This window comes from Nansenia antarctica, assembly GCF_963989245.1.
Source record: "Nansenia antarctica genome assembly, chromosome: 14".
Taxonomy (NCBI): Eukaryota; Metazoa; Chordata; class Actinopteri; order Argentiniformes; family Microstomatidae; genus Nansenia; species Nansenia antarctica.
This window is the reverse complement of record NC_137684.1, coordinates 1,288,580-1,309,976: the sequence shown is the minus strand read 5'-3', so window position 1 is coordinate 1,309,976 and position 21,397 is coordinate 1,288,580. Positions and strand designations below refer to the sequence as shown.

At 42.7% G+C, this 21,397-nt stretch overlaps 1 protein-coding gene across 1 annotated transcript; it reads left to right on the top strand.

Annotated features, from left to right (window-relative positions):
- The first annotated feature begins 4,246 nt into the window (after positions 1 to 4,246).
- On the top strand, positions 4,247 to 21,395 carry LOC308170606 (putative oxidoreductase YjmC). The gene is made up of 12 exons (XM_080545411.1): positions 4,247 to 4,466; positions 10,650 to 10,798; positions 12,338 to 12,526; positions 12,847 to 12,908; positions 13,048 to 13,101; positions 14,418 to 14,516; positions 14,964 to 15,099; positions 15,752 to 15,870; positions 16,529 to 16,624; positions 17,403 to 17,513; positions 17,611 to 17,724; positions 21,135 to 21,395. The coding sequence occupies exons 1-11, from the start codon at positions 4,459 to 4,461 to the stop codon at positions 17,674 to 17,676; spliced, it is 1,089 nt and encodes a 362-aa protein (XP_080401537.1). The 5' UTR covers positions 4,247 to 4,458; the 3' UTR covers positions 17,677 to 17,724; positions 21,135 to 21,395.
- Positions 21,396 to 21,397: the final 2 nt, after the last annotated feature.

Sequence of the window (21,397 nt, the reverse complement as noted above, 5' to 3'; positions counted from 1 at the left end):
ATAGGCATCAGAGAGCAGCCAAATCGAGTCAACATGTCTAGTGATGACTCTCGCCTTTGTGTTTGCCGTTCGTGTCTCTACTATTGGGGTCTGTCATCATGAGGACCAGAAATGTGTGGGTGAAAGTCAAGGAAGCCAGAAAAAATATTATAAATATAGCCAAAACCTTAAGGCTTTGCAAAATCAACAGTTTGGAACATGATTAAAAAAATAAAACAGCCCTAGTGAGCTCAGCAAAAAATAAACAATTCTGCAAAGAGCACTGGTAGGCCAAGGAAGACTTCTCCAGTGGATGCTTGCTCACCCTAATTAGGGAAAAACCCCAAACCAACCCATAGATCAGGAAGGAACACCCTCTGAGAGGTAGGCGTGTATGGATCAAAGACTAACATCTGCAGAATGCATCACCAGCCCAACGACAGAGGCTTCACTGCACGATGCAACCACTAGTTATCCTGTTAGGATACAGGCTCCGTTTGTTATTGTTATGGCTATAATAAGGAACACACATTTGATTAGGGTTTTTACACGTTTTACACCCCAGACACAGATGATTCATGTGGGTACTGTAACCACATGATAGCCCATTGCAGAGATTTTTTTACATAATCTGATCCATTAGGTGTCTATTAATGCTTGTGTGGTGTTATTTTTAAAATGTTAAAAATGTTTTAGTTAGTAATTAATAAAATACAAAGGCTCCATCTCACAAAACATAATGGAATGTAAAAACGTTGACGCTCAATATCTCTGAACTGCCCTAAACGGAGATTATAATTCTAAGCTCACACAATAGCAACCTGAGTTCTGGTAGATATCACACTGGTTAGCCCAAAGCCGGCACTTCCTTGGCCATTCCTCGTTCCAGTTTTCTGTCACTGATGTTCTTGAATTTCAATAATGTGGGAGTTTATGCAGTCAGGCTTCATACACAAAAAGGCAGTAAGGAAGAGATCTGACTTTGATGAGGTCCAGACAAGTGGCTGCTGCACGTGGGTAGATGACATCACCATCATCAAGGTTGATTGTGAAATCTGCTGTTTGCTGCTCAGGGAGACAGTTAGTCCCAAGTCCAGATATTGAGAGTGTTACAACTGTATTTACAGGCATTTAGCAGACGCCTTCATCCAAAGCGACTTACAACAAATACATTTGTCTAAGTATGTGAATCCTCTATCCATAAGTCATAGCAAGAAAAATAAATCTATAGAGCCTTGCATGGCAGCTTGCCGCCATTGGTGTGTGAATGGGTGTGTGAATGGGTGAATGAGAGGCCATTGTAAAGCGCTTTGAAATAAGGCGCTATATTAGTGCAGTCCATTTACCATTCCATTTGGGTGAATGGTCAAGACTCTGCATGGTGATAGGTGGCTGATTCCAGTGAGATAAGCAATTTCTTCTTTTTTTTTTTAAAGTAATTTTTTCTGAGTGGGGCAGTCCCACTCATATTTTTCTTTTTAATTACAGATATAGTAGAGATTATGACAGGAAGGATGGGTGAGAGAGAGAGAAGGGATGACATGCAGGATATCTCCGTGGCTGGAATCGAACCGGGAGCGCCCCAAGCAAGCAAGCAATTTCTAATACCCAAGTGGCGCTCCCATGCCTGAAAGCATTAAATACTGTAACACTGTCATTTATCTTTTTACATTTATTTTAAGATGTGGTCCTCTGTGGCTCAGTTGGTAGAGCATAATGCTAACAACACTTAGGTTGTGGGTTCAATTCCTGCTGGGACCATATATACTGAAAAATGTATGTACTTACTGCAATGTAAGTTGCTTTGATAAAAGCCTCAGCAAAATACTATTCATGGTGAAAAGCACCGTTTTAGTTGAGTCGTTCTTGTTTGATGCTATTCTAGTCATCCATATAATAACGTCTCATCCATAGACGTACTTCACAATAAAGTAATATAATATGTACATGTTTTATTATTCCTTTATTACTAAAGAAAACATAAAATATTGATTGTTTTACCAAAGTTAAGTTACTTTCGGAAACAAATCTACAATCTTTGCCATCCCTTGAGTGCTGCTTAACAATTCTGACAGTCGAAGGCTTGTTTGGCAATGTTTCCACCACTGATTTCGCAAAGCTAGCACTATCTATAAGCACCATGGACAACGCTAGCACTATCTACTGTATAAGCACCAGGACAAAGCTAGCACTATCTATAAGCATCATGGACAACGCTAGCACTATCTATAAGCACCATGGACAACGCTAGCACTATCTATAAGCACCATGGACAACGCTAGCACTATCTACTGTATAAACACCATGGACAAAGCTAGCACTATCTATAAGCACCATGGACAACGCTAGCACTATCTATAAGCACCATGGACAGCGGCCCTTTCAGATCGATTGATTGATTGATAGCACTATGGAGGAAACATTATTTTTGCAAGCATATTGTGACAGGTCCTCATGTCGGGAATTATGAAACCTTGCAATCGAGCCAAACAATTCTTCCGGTTTTTGGCATAGGACAAATTTTAAAAAATAAAATTGAAGCGATTAAGAACCCACTCGATATTATAACCAACAGTTTTACATTCACTAAATACCTACAGTTAGTTGGGTGGGGGGTAGCCACACCCACCCGAGCTCTATTTAAGTAGCCATGTGCGTGGGACCTGTTTGTTGACAAGTTTACAAGATGTTGTAAACTGTTGTCCCTGTTATTAAAAACGCAATCTGCATGTGACTAAATGGATAGAGAAAAGACTGGACGGATTATCTTTAGTTGAGAGAGAGAGAGAGAGAGAGAGAGAGAGAGAGAGAGAGAGAGAGAGAGAGAGAGAGAGAGAACCAAGGTATAAATTATAAATATGCATATTTTGAATACACAATTATAGGCCTGTTAATTCATACAGCTGTTCATACATCTTAAGTGCATGGAAATATCAAAATCACTGATATAATATTTACAAAATGTGATAAACAAGAGTATAACATGATTAACAATCATTACTGAAGTATTAATTAATTTGCATAATTGAGCAATATAATTAATATTCATGGTATCATGAATAACCGTAATTAATCATCATGAAACTTATTTTGGGGACCAAGTGTCATGTAACCCAATATCATTGTTATTTTACAATCATTGCCTTATAGGCTAAACCACACGTATGTCAGACAGCGGCATTGCCACTGATGAAGTATAAGAGATTATACTTTTTCGAAGCTTTGAAGCTATGCATCGAATCGATTGTTTCCCTGTTATTGACAATGTTGGCAAATCGCAAGGTTACAGGCATTTATCACGAACAAAATGTAATTCCTTGCAGCAGAGAAATTGCAAAGCATGTTATCTAGGAAATTGGACATGGTCATTGAGTGTATTAATCGTTTTATATTGAAGATAACTATATTCCTCGTGCCATATCCAATTAGACTACTATCCTATACTAAATGCATCTGAACCGTTATCAATACTATACAACAACTAAAACAACAGAGCTGCTAAATTAATAATTGTATGAATTAAATAACATTTAAAAGGAATGATTATCACAATGTAATCCGAATCTAATAAATGTAGGCTATTGCCGTGCTTTGGTTATGATGACGCCTTGTTATTCTTGTAGCCTAGCAGGCAGCTTCCAGATAGCAATCAAGATCTTCATGATAGGAAATAGGCCCTTATCAATCAATGGTTCAGTCAGCAGCTTGTAGGCCTACTTCTACTATGATAGGCTATGGAATTAAAATCGATCACTGAGACAATAGTAAGTGTACATTTAGGAAAAATACATCGCAATTTAAAACAGTTTTATTTGGCCAGATGTGATAAGAGGTTTAACATGGGTTTCAGTGGAAAATGTGCTTTTTGCTACTGGAGTAGCAGTAGTACCACTCCAGTATGGAGGACCTAATTCATTCATTTATTTATCTATATATTTATTGTTGATTTTGACAGACTTGGTCCTCCATACTCCAGTAGGTGCTAGGCCCAATATACCACTTTGGGTAGGCCTGTATGGCTTCAACATCTCTAGGCTCCGTGGGACCCCCCGGGGTGTTTGAGCAGTGCTGTAGGCATCTCCACGCAATCTGTTTGTCTCCATATGTTATGTTAACTGGATGAAACCCCAACAAAATATTACCTATCGTTGCATTTAGGTAGAGACCGTTAGAGTCCAAAGGTAGCGAAGTCTCATGTCAAATATTGGTGCAACAAAACACACACACACACACACACACACACACACGCACACACACACACAGACACACATCTAATGCCGTGGTCTCGTGATCCGGAACATACAGATGCAGTAGCAGTAGCAGATCATGCTACACCGGTTTTTTGACTAGGTTATAAATAGTGAAGTTACCTGTCGAACTTGACACACTACGTGTTTCCACATGCGAGGGAAACGTCGAGCTTAGCTTCTATCTCACGCATAACCCTTGGGACAGTGTCATCCTACCATCAGCACAATCATGAGCAGGTATGAGCTTCCTAAACTTTATTTTTTGTGAATTAACTTGAACGCTGTAAACTTGTTTTTATTCAAACTCTGTAATCACTGTACACATCCCCCCCCCCCCAAAAAAAAATCAAGTATTTTCAAAATGTATTTATTTATATATTCCTTTGTTTGTTTTCTGAAACAAGCAAAACAATGGAAAAAACGTTGAACAATAATTCACTGATTTGCTTTGTGTTTTTAATAGTCATTGTTTGCATGCATGTGTTCAATCTTTGCCAATTATATTTTGTCTACTAATGTATGATGTAGGCCATCTGTACATATACTGCAATATAATAGCTGTTGAATTACACATTTGGTCAGTAAATTATATTAAAACATATATAAAACTGAGGAACTTAGGAATTTCAGTTTTAAGATTCTAGGTGATCTTCCAAATTTGGGTTTGAACCTATGTCTGTCTCTCTATGCCTCAAGGAATACTGCTAAAGATACATTAGCTGTGCCTAAGAATGTGAGGTGAAATCGTAGATTAAATTGACATTTCGAACATGATGACATCAGAGTTCAGTGTTTTGTAGATACTCAGCTGGTACCCAGTCAGTACAGCAGGGCCCAGTTGTTCAAAACTTTAAATCTGGATCAGAATGATTCTGGTTCTTGTTTGCTACCCAGGATCAGATCTATCTGGCTGGTTTTGAGTCACATTGGGGAAATCAGCCAGCTCCATTTGATCCTGGATAACAAAAAAGAGTCAGGATCATTCTGATCAGATTAAACGTTTTGAACAACTGAGCCCAGAAGACTTCTTCAGATCCGTACTCAAAAGAGAGACTTTCCCGTGTTCTGTAACGCCACACTAGTTCAAGTTCAAGTTTATTGTCATATGTATTAATACAATGAAATTCTTCAGCCTCGTCTCTCTCTGTAGTATCACACACAACAAACATAGTCCACAAGACAAACAAAACAACAATACAGTACAAGGTGCTTAGTGCAGGGTGGAAAGTGCCAAGTGCAGTGTGCATAGTTCAGCTGTTCAGCAACCTGACTGCCTGTGGGAAGAAACTATTTCTGAGGCGGGTGTTGGTGCGTGAGTTGATACTTCTATAGCGTTTTCGGGATGAGAGGAGTGTGAATAGTGGCAGGGTGGCTAGGGTGGCTAGGGTGGCTAGTGTCTTTAATGATGACTATATGGTTGTTTTAGTCTAGAGTTGCATTCAGCGTAGTTATGTTATGCAACTCTATGCAACATTGTGCAACACTTAGCTCAATTATTTCTTCTCATAAGTGTTCTGCATTGTAATGAGTCTTTCAGTTGATCACCAGTTCAACAGAAGCATCCGTGAACTTGTAACACCTGTAGGTCCCTCCTCCTACCCCAAGCTTTTAAGATTTTTTTTTTCAGATAATGGTTGTTGAAATTGTTGTCTCTCAGTCTCTTGAGGCGGATGGCCATATCGCCCCCAGGAATGTGGATGTCAGAGTGTCTAGTGAAAGAAGTGGCCCAGCCTGTTATGTGTCTCTGATGCTGAGCAGTAGAGCTGCTGATATACAGTAGTGATGGATTAGCAAACCATATCATCTTGATCATTAGACAAGCTCCCTGGCACACACACACATGCATGAACACACACACACACATTACATTTTTGGCATTTAGCAATTACGCCTTACAATTAATACATTTGATGAAGCAAGTGAATCATCAATCCACCAGTCGTAGAAGAGTAATCTAGCTCAGGCCCGGGGCCATTGGCAGTCTCTGTGATAGAAGGAACAAAAAGAAACAAAACAAAAAAGACAAAATACAGTTGTTGTTGTTGTTGTTGTTTTTTGTATAGACACACACATACACACACACACACACACACGCACACACACACAGCATATAGTATGGGTTACATCCTACAGTACAAGGCAAAAAGACTTCTGCCACTGTACCCATCCCTAGCTTAATAAACAACTACAGTTTGTTCAGAATGAGGCTGCAAGGGTACTGACTCACACAAACAAGAGACCTCACATTACCCCAGCGCTCCTGACACTACACATGGCTACACCTGTGCATTTTAGAATAGATTTTCAAGTTCTTCTTTTGGTTTTGAAAATGGTGAAAGGTTTAGCATCATAAACTATATTTAGGTGACTGCGTTCAGGAACATGTGCCTAGCAGAACCCTTAGATCTTCCACTTCTGTGGCCTGGGGTGGTCCGGTGGTCTAGCGCCGCGGTCTGCAGTGCACACGTGTGCCCATGTTGGCATGGGTTTGGGTCCGGCCCATGCCCTGCTGACATGTCCTCTCTCCCTTCTTCTCCTTACTTTCCTGTCTGTCTTCACTGTATCTGTCCAATAAAAAAAATGAAAAATATGAGTGGGACTGCCCCACTCAGAAAAAAATACTTAAAAAAATAAAAGAAGATCTTCCACTTCTGCTGTCTTGGTGACACCGAGAGTAAACCGCCACAGAAGCAGCGAGGCAGCTTTTAGCTTCTCTACCCCTAGGCTCTGGAACGCCCTACCAGGTAATAGACACAGAAACTCTTAAAACACACTTATTCAAACCTGCCTTCAGCTAGCCTGCTCTGCCTGATAGTGTTTTTTAAAATATATATTTATTATTGAATTTTTCTATTGTATTATTGTCTGTTATTATGCGTGCGTGCGTGCGTGCGTGCGTGCGTGCGTGTGTGTGAGTGAGTGTGTGTGTGTGTGTGTGTGTGTGTGTGTGTGTGTGTGTGTGTGTGATTAGCACCTTTACAAAAACTATGAAGGAAGGCACATCTGACATCTGTTTGGATAATTAGTCCTTTTCCTCCACCCATCATCACACACACTCTCTCTCTCTCTCCCTGACACACTAATGGCGCTTCTCCACTACCGTACCGTACTGTACCAGAACCTGTGAGCCCGGTTTGTTTTGCTTTCTCCACTGCCCACTGGGCCGTAGCGGGCCGTAGTACCCCTACTGATTTTAGCTACCCTTCCTGACTCGGAGCGAAAGTTACTAACCGTGCGACGATGTGATGCTGCAGACCGTTGATTGGTCAATGGAAATCGTCACAATAACGTCATCCCAGGTTGATATTCCAGTTCTCCGCTAACCGCCATTTTTAAATACCACAACCGATTTCGCTCTAGGCAAATGTCATTTACTTTTTCTGTAATTACTTATTAATAAACATTTGAAACATTATGATAACCATCTTATTATCTTAGTTTAATGTCATTTCAATGCATTATAGAACTTTTCTTTACAACAAGCATAACAAAACAAAAAAATGCTTGCACATGTCACCACATATACTGTACATGCACAAACTGAGACATGTCACCACACATACTGTACATACATGCACATTCTTTACATGCATTACTTTCAAGCATAGAGCATAGACAGAGAAACACACACACTCAGACAGAGAGAAAGACAGTTTCTCCACCATTGTTGGCTAGGCTAGGGCCATGAACCATCCTATCATTGATTTGTAAATCACTAGGTACCACAATCTTGTGAATTGACCTGCACACCGTTGAACTGATTAGGCTACTTCAGAAACTCCTGAACTAATAACTACTAACAGGGTGTTTACAAAAAATATATAATAATAATAATAATAATAATAATAATAATAATAATAATAATAATTGTATTTACAAAGCACATTTACCTAGAGAGATTGCTGTACAAAAAAGTCAAGTAAAACCAGCAAAACAGATAATAGGTTTCAGTATTGAACATGGTGAGTTAGCAATCGTAAAAAACTGTAAGTAATTAGAAAACACCTGGGGAGAATGTTGAAAATAACAGACAAACACACATCAAACAGTACAAACAATACACACACAAAACATACACTATGTACTGTTTGATGTGTCTGTTGTTTTCAACATTCTCCCCAGGTGTTTTCTAGGACCAGGTCTCTCTGTTGTAAAGGAGAGTGTATCTCAATGAGACTAACCTGATAGATAAACGTAAACAAATAAAATAATCAAAGAACAACAACAAAAAAGAAGTAATTTAGCAAAGCCACCCTAACCTCAATAATTGAATGGAGAGAAAAAAGTATTGCATACGTAAAAATAATATTCATTAATTGAGATTATTCTCATGGACTAACTGTACTCTACTACGCCCCCCCCCCCCCACACACACACACACACACACATACTGTATGTATAGCTGTCCAGGGTCTGCCAGAAGGCAAATAGGACGTCATGTTAACCTTTCTCCTCAGACCACAGGTTCAGAGTCCTCCAGGGTCCAGTCCTCCAGTGGCAACTAGTCAGTATGATAAATAGATTGACTTATATAGCGCTTTATTCCAGAGTGCTTTACAACAGCCTCTCATTCACCCATTCACACACACATTCACACACCAATGGCGACAAGCTACCACGCAAGGCGCCGGCCCGCTCATTGGGGTCAATTTGGGGTTCAGTGTTTTGCCCAAGGACACCTCGACATGTGGCCAGCCGGGGATCTAACCGCCGATCTGCCGACCTTGCGATCATTAGACGCCGACTCTACCTCCTGCGCCACAGTCGCCCCTTCCAGTAAAACACAGACAGCGTCCTGGAGGAATTCCCATTCCATTGTATTTCTCACAATGTCGGGTGGAAAATCCATGATATTTCCAGGGCATACACATCACAGACACACTCTCATGGTCCCTGAAAACCAAACATATCCTCAAGAAAGCTCAGCAGCAGAAGTATCAACTCACTCACCACCCGCCTCAGAAATAGTTTCTTCCCACAGGCAGTTAGGGTTGGTGAACAGCTGAACCATGCGCACTGCACTTGGCACTTTCCACCCTGCACTAAGCACCTTGTACTGTATTGTTGTGTTGTTTGTATTGTGGACTATGTTTGTTGTGTGTGATACTACAGAGAGAGACGAGGCTGAAGAATTTCATAGTATTAATACATATGACAATAAACTTGAACTTGAACATGAAATGACTGAAGACTGTCCACAAATGGAGTCCTAGCAAACCTAGTAAACACAGACTCCCTCTAGAGTACACTCTGAAATCAGCCTCTGGGCTCAGGACTCTGTGCGTCACATGTGTCCTGGGTTTTGGACAGAGAGTTTCATGTTTACTCTACTGACAAGGTGTTCTTTGGAACCCAGACTGACGGCAGACCTCCAGGACTCCACTTCTGTGTGCATCATTCCACATGGTTCACTCAAAGAGGGTTTCTGAAAAAAAAGACATAAAATGTAGTATGTATTTGTCAAAAAAAAGAATCCAACACATACAGTCCAGTATATCCTATGGACAGTCTGGTATGTACTGTAGTCTATCCCTCCTGAGACCTCCTAATAATAATAATAATAATAATAATAATAATAATACATTAGACTTATATAGTGCTTTTCTAGACACTAAAAGACGCTTTACAAACTGAAAAGATCTCTGAACTGAAAATGGGCCTGTAGTTGTTGGGTGTGTCGGGGTCGAGTATGGGGTATGGGGGTATTAGCAGCGAGCTTGAAGGCAGGGGGGACAATGCCGGTGGACAGGGAGGAGTTAATTATGTTTGTGATGAGTCATGAGTGGGGTGAGTGTGGGGAGACAGGCCTTGACTAGGGAGGAAGGAATGGGGTCCAAGGCGCATATTGAGGACTTCATGCTGGTGACTGTGAAAAATCGTATTTCTTCTTATTTCTTCCTTCTTCTAGCATTACAGTTGCCAATAGCCCCTGGCCCGAGCATTCCTGCTATGACTGGATAGATGATTCACTTACTTAGTCACAATGTGTTTGTTGTAAGTCGCATTGGATAAAGGCGTCTGCTAAATACCGACATTTTTAAAAATGTACTCACTGGGAGCGCTTAGGTGGCGTAGTGGACTAAGCGCTGATAATGTAACCGCAGGGTTCCTGGTTCGATTCCGGCCGAGGACATATCCTGCATGTCATCCCTTCTCTCTCTCTCACCCATCCTTCCTGTCAAATCTCTACTGTCTCTGTCACAATTTAAAAAATGAAAAATATGAGTGGGACTGCCCCACTCAGAAAAAATAACAAAAATTTTAAATAAAAATGTACTCACTGTAAACCTGCGTCCAGAACAAAGTAGTACATCCTCATTGAATGTACCAGTATATTCCGGTTGTGTTGTGTTTCACATCCTAAATGTATTGTGTTGACACTGTTGTGACATTAACGTCCTGACCCAACCCCTCCCGTAGGTGTCTGATCGCCCATGCAGAGGTGCAGGCCTTCATTGAGAGGTGCATGGTGGCGGTGGGCACTAAACCCAGCCACGCCCAGAGCCTGGCAGAGGTGCTGGTGGACGGAGACAAGAGGGGTCACTACAGCCACGGCCTCAACAGGATGGGTCAGTATGACGCACGCAGGCCGCTGACAGACGACACTGGCTGTGATAACACTGTTATCTCGTGAGTTTAGAATGATAAGGATAAGGATCTCCGTTTCGGGTAGTTCAGAGATATTGAGCCTCAATGTTTTTACATTCCATTATGTTTTGTGAGATGGAACCTTTGTATTTTATTAATTACTAACAACAAAAAATCAACATTTTTAAAATAAAACCACACAGGCATTAATAAACACCTAATGGATCAGATTATGTAAAAAACTAAATTTTTACAAAAATGGAGATAGAACCATATAATTCTAACGTCACGATCTGACGTAGTAGTAGTAGTTGACGTAGTAGTTGAGATAGTAGTAGTAGTTGACGTAGTAGGAGTTATGTAGTTTCACCCACAGTACTTCAGTCAATAATAAGTGGATGATTGATCATGTTGTCAGTTGAGAATCTGGCTGAACCAAATGGCCCAAGGCACTGAAGCATTGAAGCTTCAAAAACCCTTCATTTGTTTATCCACACTACTCCTCCTTGCCCTCACGACTGAATTCCGTTTGAAGTCAGTCAGTTCATCTCCATTGACCAACCGACAGATTTCAAATGAACCCCAAATCTTGGTAACCCCCCCCTCAATTTACATAACCAATAACCACCACTCTTAGGACATGTTGAGCTCATAGGACATGTCAACCGCTCTTTGCAACCAAACATCGTTTTGCCAGGGTTGCCCGCGCTGGTCTTAAAAAGCCTTAAAGTCAAAAATCCAGCATACCAAATTTTAAGGCCCAAAAAAGGTCTTGCATTTCAGTTATTCGTTCTAAACATTAAGTGCTAGGTCTTACATTTTCGATCCTGCAAGGAAATCAGTCCGACCACATCTATTTACGCGGAAATTAATCAAGCTGGAATCCAAAAAATGCCAATTCGTTTCCTTTTTTGTCTGTATGGCAGTGAAATCCCTCATTTCATCACCTCGAGGATGACAAAAAGCTATCATATGGTGTTGCGAATAGGTCTAAAATTATATTCAACAAGGTCTAAAAAAGGTCTAAAAAGGTCTTAAATGTGACTTGTTGAAACCTGTAGGAACCCTGGTTTTGCAAATGGATGACCATGGTGACCACTGACCACTGGCGGACTCAGGGGGGGGGGGGGGGGGGGGCAGGGCGGGCGACCGCCCCTCCTGGTGCCCCCACAGTTGAAAAACGTCTGTCTTAAGTGCCCTTTTGAGTGGCGAAATAAGAGGACGTGCCCTACTGGTGCCCCTCCAATGGTCTAAATTTGACCATGTGCCCCCATAGTTGAAAAACGTCGCACTAAAGTGCCCTTTTGAGTGTCAAAAATGCCCTTTTGAGTGTCGAAATTAGAGGATGTGCCCTATTGGCTGCCCTTCCAATGGTCTAAACTTGACCATGTGCACTGATGGGGTCCCATGTTGTGCAGTAGGTGCCCTTTTTTTCTTTTCGCCCCTGCCCTTCAAACAGCCTGAGTCCGACACTGCCACTGACCATGGTCCCCCCCTCTCTCTCCCCCTCTCCCTTGCAGACATGTACGTCAAAGACATCCAGACGGGGATCTGTGCCAAAGACGGCGAGCCGGCCGTAGAGAAGGAGACGGCGGCCACGGCCATGGTGGACGGCAGGAACCTGCTGGGCCCGGTGGTGGGCAACTTCTGCATGGACCTGGCCATCAAGAAGGCCCGCCACGTGGGCATCGGCTGGGTGGTGGCCCACGGCAAGTCCACGTAACGTTCTAGAAACCCTCTACAGCCCGTCAGAACGGTTAACTTATCAGCGGTTATATTTGTAGTTCTTCGTTCTTTCTTAGTGGGCTGTAGTGGTGGTTTGTCTGTGTTTGTGTTTGTGGACCCCATTCTCGAAGACTGGAGCAAGGTTTCGCAAGCGTGGCTAATTTTAGAATGGGGAGTATTACATAATGTGCAGGCTTTTCACCCCCCAATCATGAGTAGTTACATAAGATGTTTCAGTGTTTTGCTCGAAACAAAAGTCAGGCGACACCTGTTCCACCCCTGTAACGGCTTCTTCTGTGGTCAGGCTCCAACCACTTTGGCATCGCTGGATATTACTCAATGCAGGCGCTGAAAGAGGACATGATAGTGAGTCCAGCTGTCTCACATTTACTCTATGTTATTGTCTGTCGTTTTGAACTTTATTTTGTCTCACTTGAGCATTTGTCTCCCCCAAGTGGTGGCTGTAAGCATTGCATCAGTGTAATCATTCTCCTGTCCACCATAGGGAATGTCGTACACTAACACCTCACCGCTGGTGGTCCCAACACGTGCTAAAGAGGTGAGTCACGATGATTTCTATCTATTGAGTCACAGCAATGGCCTGTGTTCTTGTTTTTTTTACTGCAGTCTTGAGATGTTTTAGCCTAAATCCACGTCTAATGTCTTTGGGTCTTAGAAAAGTGCTATATACAATACCATGCACAAGTATTCGCTCCCCTGCATTTTCTAATTTTGTTATCTCATAGCCTAAAATTAAAATCAATTTAAATTGGGATTTTCCCCACAGAAATCCCCCTCGACACACTAGACAACTTCAAAGTGAAAGAAAAGGGGCCAAGAGCACTTTGTATGACCCCCTCAGGGTCGAAACTCACTCGTTATGTAAACCAGAAGTGCTGCTGAATAGAGCGGTAGTAAAAATCATGTTTGGCCTTGGAATATTATTTGTACAGTCTGTTGTGTCCCCTATGCAGTACAGCATTATTTCATCAGGGTAATTAGGATGTTTAGAGGTCTGAAAAAAAAGAGTGATTGCAATAATAATAATAATAATAATAGTAGATTAGACTTATGTAGGCTTTTCTAGACTCTCAAAGACGCTTTACAAAGAGAGTGGGTTAACTGGTGAAGGCAAGCTTGAAGAGGTGGCTTTTGAGGGCCTGTTTAAATGTTGGGAGGGTGTTGGCCTGTCTGATGTGGTTGGGGAGGGCGTTCCAGAGGGACGGGGCTGCGGCTGAAAACCCCAGGTCCGGGTCCGGAGCTCGGTCCTGGTGGTCTTGAGGGTGGTTTGGTCGTCAGACCTGAGGCAACGGGAGGGGGTATGGAGGGGGGACGAGGTCGGCAAGGTAGGAGGGGGCCAGATTGTTGATCATGAGTAGGATTTTGAATTGGATTTTGCAATGAGAAAGTTTAGAGAAAAAATGTATCTGCCCCAAGATTGACAGCATACCACTTGTGTGAACCATGCTGCCGAGGGTGTTATGGTTTTGGGCATGTGTAGCTTCCACTAGAACCTGTTAATTTGCCTTGAAACCGCCGACAGCAGCAGAATGATGTGTTCTGAAGTGTACAGAAGGGCCGAGGCGGTTACTGGCGGTTGTAGAACTTCACTTCTTCTAGTAAAGACTTTTTATAAATGATTGTAATTTTTTATGTTTCTTTTTTTTACTTTGAAAGTGTCCAATAGGCTGAAATTTAATGTATTTCAATTTCAACCTCTGAGGTAACAATTAGAACATTTGGAGGTGAATACTTTTGCACAGCACTGTAAATTCAATGCATTATTATTATTATTATTATTATTATTATAATTATTATCATCATTATTATTATCATTATTATTATTATTATTAACACTGTACCCATTGTTACTAGTGTACACTGGGCACCAATCCCATCAGTGTAGCCGTGCCAGCCAACGATGGGGACAGCTTTGTCTTGGACATGGCCACATCTGCAGTTGCACTAGGAAAGGTAAGGCAGATTATAAACTGTCAATCAATTTGAGCAATATAGACGTCATAGGTGATTATTCATTTAATGGTGCTGAATTTTCCTCTGTACATTTTTAGGATTGGTTATACAGTACAGTTACAGTATATGGGTGTCTGCCTCTGTCCTCACGTGTGTGCCTTCTTTCTTATTTTCTCTGTGTGTGTGAGTGTGTGTGTGTGTGTATGTGTGTATGTGTGTGTGTGTGTATGTGTGTGTATGTATGTATGTGTGTGTGTGTGTGTGTGTGTGTGTATGTATGTATGTGTGTGTGTCTATGTATGTGTGTGTGTGTGTGTGTGTGTGTGTGTATGTATGTATGTATGTATGTATGTATGTGTGTGTGTGTGTGTGTGTGTGTGTGTGTGTGTGTGTGTGCGTGCGTGCGTGCGTGCGTGTGTGTGTGTGTGTGTGTGTCTGCACCTGAAGATTGAGCTCCATGAGCGGCGTGGGGACCCCATCCCAGAGGGCTGGGGGTGTGACCCCCAGGGCAGGCTGAGCACAGACCCCCGGAAGGTCCTCAATGGGGGGGGGCTGGTGCCCATCGGTGGCAGCGAGGCCACAGGTAACACTCAACTCTTTAAACAGTATTTATCTACCGGTATGTCTATATTCCATTGGCAGTCTATATTCATCCAACTTTGACCAGAGTATACTGGTTGGATTTCTGAAATATTTTCATTCAAGTTAATGATCGCTGCAGCTAAAATGATGGAGGGAAATGCTTATGTAGAATAAGAAGCTCCTTTTTCTATTCTGGGATTTCTTTATGGAACCATCTGCCTCTGCATATTAAGCAAAGCCATCTTTAAAACAAAAGTGAAGTCATATTTATGGGGAGAACTAATGGCTCACCCTTAAGAAAGAGAGGGTGATTCCGTTTTGTTTTGTTTCACTTTATGTTTCCATGTTGTGTGTTTTTCTGCTGTTTTCTGCTGTTTTTTATGCTGTTTTATGATGTGTGATGTTTTGTTTCATTCGTTTTATGTTTCCATCGAGGACCACTTTGGAAATAAGTGTTTTAAATAATGCTTTCAAGTGCTATCCTCTGGACATCTAAGACTCCTACTTAGTGTCATGATGCGTAAATTATTCCATTGTAAATTCCTAATAAAAATCTAATCAAATCAAAAAACATGGCCTAGCCCTAGAACGATAGCTGATGCTGTCATTCTCTCTCTCAACCCCCCTCTTCTCTCTTCTCTCCCCCTCGGCAGGTGGTTACAAGGGCTACGGCCTGGGGATGATGGTGGAGGTGTTCTGTGGCATCCTGGCAGGCGCTCAGTACAGCCGACACATCCGCACGTGGAAGGTCACCGACCGGGTCGCAAACTTGGTGTGTACCTGAAGCCAAGCTTCACATGATGGCTTCTACCATGAATGCTCTTTACTGATTGAGCATACACTCTTAGTTTAGTACAATAGTAGTATTGTATTATTATTAATAAGCTGCAAACGTTGCAGCTCAAAGTGCTCCAATCATTATATAATCATAATTTAATTATTTAGTCATTTAAAGGCAATATTAAAAAGATGGGTTTTTAGTCTTGACTTGAACATATTACTGAGGTTGCATCCCTAATGTAAACTGGCAGTGCGTTCCACAATCTGGGTGCATAAAATGAGAATGCAGCCTCACCAAATCTCTTCTTTTGTACATGTGGTACACAGAGAAAACCAGCGTCAGAAGACCTGAGAGCTCTATTGGGCTGATATGCTAGCAAAATATCTTTCAGATATTCTGGTGCTGTGCCAGTGAGAACTTTATAAACAAGCAGAAGGATCTTGAAGGCTTAACTAATACAAGCCAAGACATTGTCGTCTTTTGAATAAAAGTACCACATTTAGCACAAAGCTAGCATTCTGGATGTTCCTGAGTAAACTCTACCACTCGTTGTTTCTTCATTAGCTCACTACCACAGATTATATCTTACCACAGTACCATTATCATTTTCCACTATATTTTGGGGTATGTTTTGATGGGTCTCCTCTAGGGTCAGTGCTTTGTGGCAATAAACCCAGCAAACTTTGCCCTCGGATTCAACGACAGAATGTCTGATCTGCTGTCTCTACACAGAGACCTGGAACCAGTGAGTACCACCACAGATGTATTACATATTGAGGATATTAAGTCTTAAATAGCTTCGTTGATTTGCAATGACCACACAAAATGTTGCTTCACACTCTCAAGGAATAGTTGCTAATGGTGATTGTTTTATAAGACCGACTGCGTTAATGGAGGGCGATATCCAGTTAGGCCATGCAAACTCGATTGAAGACATTATTTTCCATTAAACATTTTAAAAAGTAAATCCAAAATGAATCAGTTCATTTGCTATCACCTACTTCGCCCATGCTTGGACCGGCCCAATCAGAAAACTGCATTAACCATATGAATGAATTAATATTAATTAATAATGTATAACCTTTTTTTTTAAGTGAAGTGGGGCATCCGTTAAACAATGAATGAAGTTTGTATGGCTACATGGCTCTCTATCATAGAGATCGATTACAGATTCTCTCTCTATATGGTTAGGAATTCTGTTAAACGTTGACATCCCTAGTACCTACAGAGCTGATGTAGATGAGCGGCTACTACACACAGTTAATGCCATGGTCCATGTTTTGTTAGTTAAGATCTGTGGCGGCTGTGGCGCAGGAGGTAGAGCCGCCGTCTAATGATCGCAAGGTCGGCAGATCGGTGGTTTGAGCCCTGGCTGGCCACATGTCGAAGTGTCCTTGGGCAAGACACTGAACCCCAAATTGCTCCCAGTGAGCGGGCCGGCGCCTTGCATGGCAGCTTGCTCTGTAGGCGCTATATAAGTCAGTCCATTTACCATTGACCAAGATCATGTTTCTGTCTTCCAGGCTGAGCCAGACACTCCAGTCCTCACCCCAGGAGACCCGGAGAGGATCCACGTCAACAAGTGTAATGACCTTGGGGGAATTCCCTACCACATCAACGTGGTCAAGTATATGGTGAGAGGCCTTTCTCTGGGTTTTGTTTTTATAAAAGCATATTCTGTGTCTCCATGTGGTGGCTGCTGATGCCCTGTCATGATCGTTTGTTTTATAGAATGATTGTGCAGAACAAATCGGCGTCAACCCACTACTGCCATGTGATAGGCTCATCTCTGATTAGCCCCTGAACCGTCCAATCAGATGCCACAGCACTGTACCTCAGCCAGAGGTAAGTCTATTCTTCTATGACTTCATTTTCACAGTACTATCTGGTACAGTACTGCCACATAAAAAAATGTAATGGAACTGTTTGTCATTTTAAGTTCCTAGGCACGATTTGTGGTAAAAATGGGGAAAAAAGAGAGAAGAAGGAAGCAATTTACCATGAGAGGAAGGGGGTTGTGGACTCATTTACCACTGTACCCCCCGCCCTCGAATGGTAAATTGCTAATTGCTAAACAGCCACCACATAATATAAAAAATGAATACACAGTTGTAACATTAAATGCATGTATTTACAATCATATTACAATCATAGCCTGAATATGCTGAATATCACCATTTAATATAATTATAATATTTAATATCTCGCGAGTCTTATCAAAATAAGCCTGGATTTTCCTTTAGCAACGTTGATGGGATACCCCCCAGGTCATTTCCCATGGAACAATAACAACAAGGTACCTGGGTGTCCCGAGACATGACACGTCATGGTCCACCATGATACGTTCATACTTGTCCTTGACACATCAAAAGAATGTCGCGGGAAGAAGAATATTGCAATATAATAATATAATATCTATGATATTATATACAGAGAAGCAGGTAATACATGGTCATGTTCACACTACATTGAGTGTGAATTAGGACTTAGAAGAGACATGAATTAATGTTGAAATGCGCCTAGGGTGTCAAACAGCCCCCACACATTTAGAGATAGATATTATAGGGATGGCATCCCGCCCTGAAATAAAAAATGGGCAAAATCACCCCCCTTCAAAAACTGCCATCCCCCCTCCCTTATGTCATTTTATCAATGAACGTGGTATTACTGCTATTTCAACATTTAGTTTTGCGCATATTGAGTAAAATACTGTGGGTGAGGGGGGGGGGGGGGCACGCACAGATGCAATGACATTTTTACCAAGTCACTGACACTGAAGTCACTGACACTGAAGTCTCTGACACTGAAGTCACTGACGCTGTGGGGATGCTCAAATTGTCCCCATATGATCAAATCCATCTAGAGTAGACACTTCAGGGTGCGTCCAGACACTACTCAAGTTGTAAAAGAAAACCAGGGGGGATCCTTTTATTATTTATTTTTTTACAACTTGAGTACTGTCTGGACGCACCCTGAAGTGTCTACTCTAGACTAACGCTTTCAATGTGGGTTTTCTCATGGTAGGCAACAGCACTTTCACCACAAGGTGGCGACATATGATCAGAAATGCCTGCTGAGGTAATATACAGGGCCTATAGAAAGTGTCCACACCCTCTCCAAATGTTAACATAACATATGTCATTTAGCTGACATGTTTCAGTATGTATGGTCCCAGCAGGAAATAAACACACAACCTAAGCTCGGATAGCGCCATGCTCTACCAACTTTTAAAACCTGGGGCCTCATTTATAGAAAGTACTTTGGATCAAATTTGATCGTACCCGCGGCGTACGTAGAAAACCACGTCAAAGTAGTGAAGTATACAATTTCAACGTGAGTCAATTTGACCGTGGAAACGATCGTAGCTCTATGTCAGGTCTTGACTTGACATACGCACAATACCTACTGGTTATGTGGAGTTATTACAGGCATGTGAGCCGCACTTGAACATGTTAATGCCTACTGTAATTCATGCGATGTGAACGTGGCTCGTAATAAAATTAACAATGTTGTTATCAGCCGAGAAAATGAGTTTAATTCAAGATTTAAAGGGAACTGATGTTTATGATTGTCTTCCTTTATATACCTCCGGAGCTGTCAAGGCAACGCCATCTCCCCTTCAACATGCCTATAGTGCGCTCCACAACGGACCTTGCCCGCTCCACAACGGACCTTGCCTGGCCATGCACTAAATTATACTGGATTTTCCTCCGGTGTCTGGGGGTTCGCAAAGGGAGTGAGCAGCCATGTTTTCAATGTCACCTGATAAGAATAAGACCATTATATTATTACAGTATAAGCATTTGCCTTGTTAGTTGTCATGATCAAACGTTACAAATGCAACTTACAGAGAAGCCACCCTTCTCTGCCCTCTCCCGCTTCCAGACGAACGCCTACTATAGCACTTGGCTTAATTCAGCCGCTATAATTCAGCCGCTATCACAGGGTGTAAATACAAAGCTCATTCACCTGTGTCAATTTCAAGTATATTTGGTATTTATAGACGGACGTAGGTACGCAATTTGAAACAAGTGCAGCCCTAAATAATGCTTACGTCCATTTCGAAAAATGTGCTTACGTGCAAGTCAAAGATGACGTTCAAGTACTTTTTTTTATAAATGAGGCCCCTGGTCTCCCCTATGTTTGTCCCCCCCCACCTCCCCCACCCCCCCCAGTCCTCTAGTTAGGAGCCCCAGATAGAGAAGGGGGCTCAGCAGGACCAACAGATGCCCAGATCAGAGCCTCTTAATACCCCGCAGATAAATCCCGGCTGTAGGCTGGAGACGTGCCTCCTGCAGTCAACCTAGCAGAAATAAAAGGGTAGAAATCAGAAGATCAGTGGGCTTGAACCTGGGGAAGGGAGGGGGGGGGGGGGGGGGGGGGCGGTGAGGTGAGGGATCGAGATGGGGCAGAGCCAGGATAGTCGATGGGTGGGTGAACGAGGGATGTGTTGAGATTAGGTTTCGGGGGGGGGCGGGGGGGGGGCAGTTGCAGTGACAGGCAGAGAGAGAGAGAGAGAGAGAGGGAGAGGGAGAGAGAGAGAGAGAGATAGAGAGAGGGAGGGAGAGGGAGAGAGGGGGTGAAGTGTGACGGCTTTGGGCACATGCGGGGGCAAGGGCAGTCCGCTGAGTCCAGGGATTAGGAGTGATTCTGTGTGCTCGTTAGGGGGACCCTGCAGCCTGGAGGGAGTGTGTATCGGGGGAGGGAGAATGGGACGGGGGGGGATGGGGGATGGGACGGGGCTAATCTGCCCAGACATTGGCTGTGGGCCCCTGTGCATATTAGAGGGCGCCTCCCTGAGAAGGGTGCAGGGGTGGTGGGATTAGCCAGCCTCTGACAGGTGTCCTCTTTTGTGCCACTCAGGGGGATCTGGCCGTCGTGGTTTGAACTGCCAAATCATGAAATGATAGGCGGTTTGTAAGTGGGCTCGGACTAAATTGTGGGGCTTCAAATTGGGATTTTTTTGGGGGAGGAGTGCTGAAAGTAGAGGAGATTGTAGCCGTGCGTGTGTGTGTGTGTGCGTGTGTGTGTGCGTGTGCGTGTGTGTGCGCGTGTGCGTGTGTGTGTGTGTGTGTGTGCGTGTGCGTGTGTGTGTGCGCGTGTGTGCGGGTGTGTGTGTGGGTGTGTGTGGGTGTGTGTGTGTGTGCGGATGTGTGTGTGTGTGTGTGTGTGTGTGTGTGTGTGTGTGTGTGTTTAGGGAGAAATAAGGAGAGCTTGTGTGTATGTGAACATTTGTGTTTTTTTCTTGCCTACAGATTGAATGAAGGAAGGACAGAAGGAAGAAGGACAAACTGACAGGAAGTAACTAGTGACATGCAGCTGTCTAGGAGAGAGAGGACACAGAAGTGCCAAGTTGTCAGGGAGTTGTGAGTTTACACACCGTGCCCAGCCTCTCTCCATCACATCCCGGCATCAAGTCACACTCTGGTCCTGTGCCACCCAGGAGCTGCTGTGGAAGATTGTGATCATCGATCAAACTATATTGATACTTTCAATGAATAAAATGATATATTGGATA

Coding starts and splice junctions, on each gene's coding strand:
- LOC308170606 (XM_080545411.1), top strand. Junction 14,517..14,963: donor CTGCAGTTGCACTAGGAAAG/GTAAGGCAGATT, acceptor CTGCACCTGAAG/ATTGAGCTCCATGAGCGGCG. Junction 15,871..16,528: donor CCGACCGGGTCGCAAACTTG/GTGTGTACCTGA, acceptor GGTCTCCTCTAG/GGTCAGTGCTTTGTGGCAAT.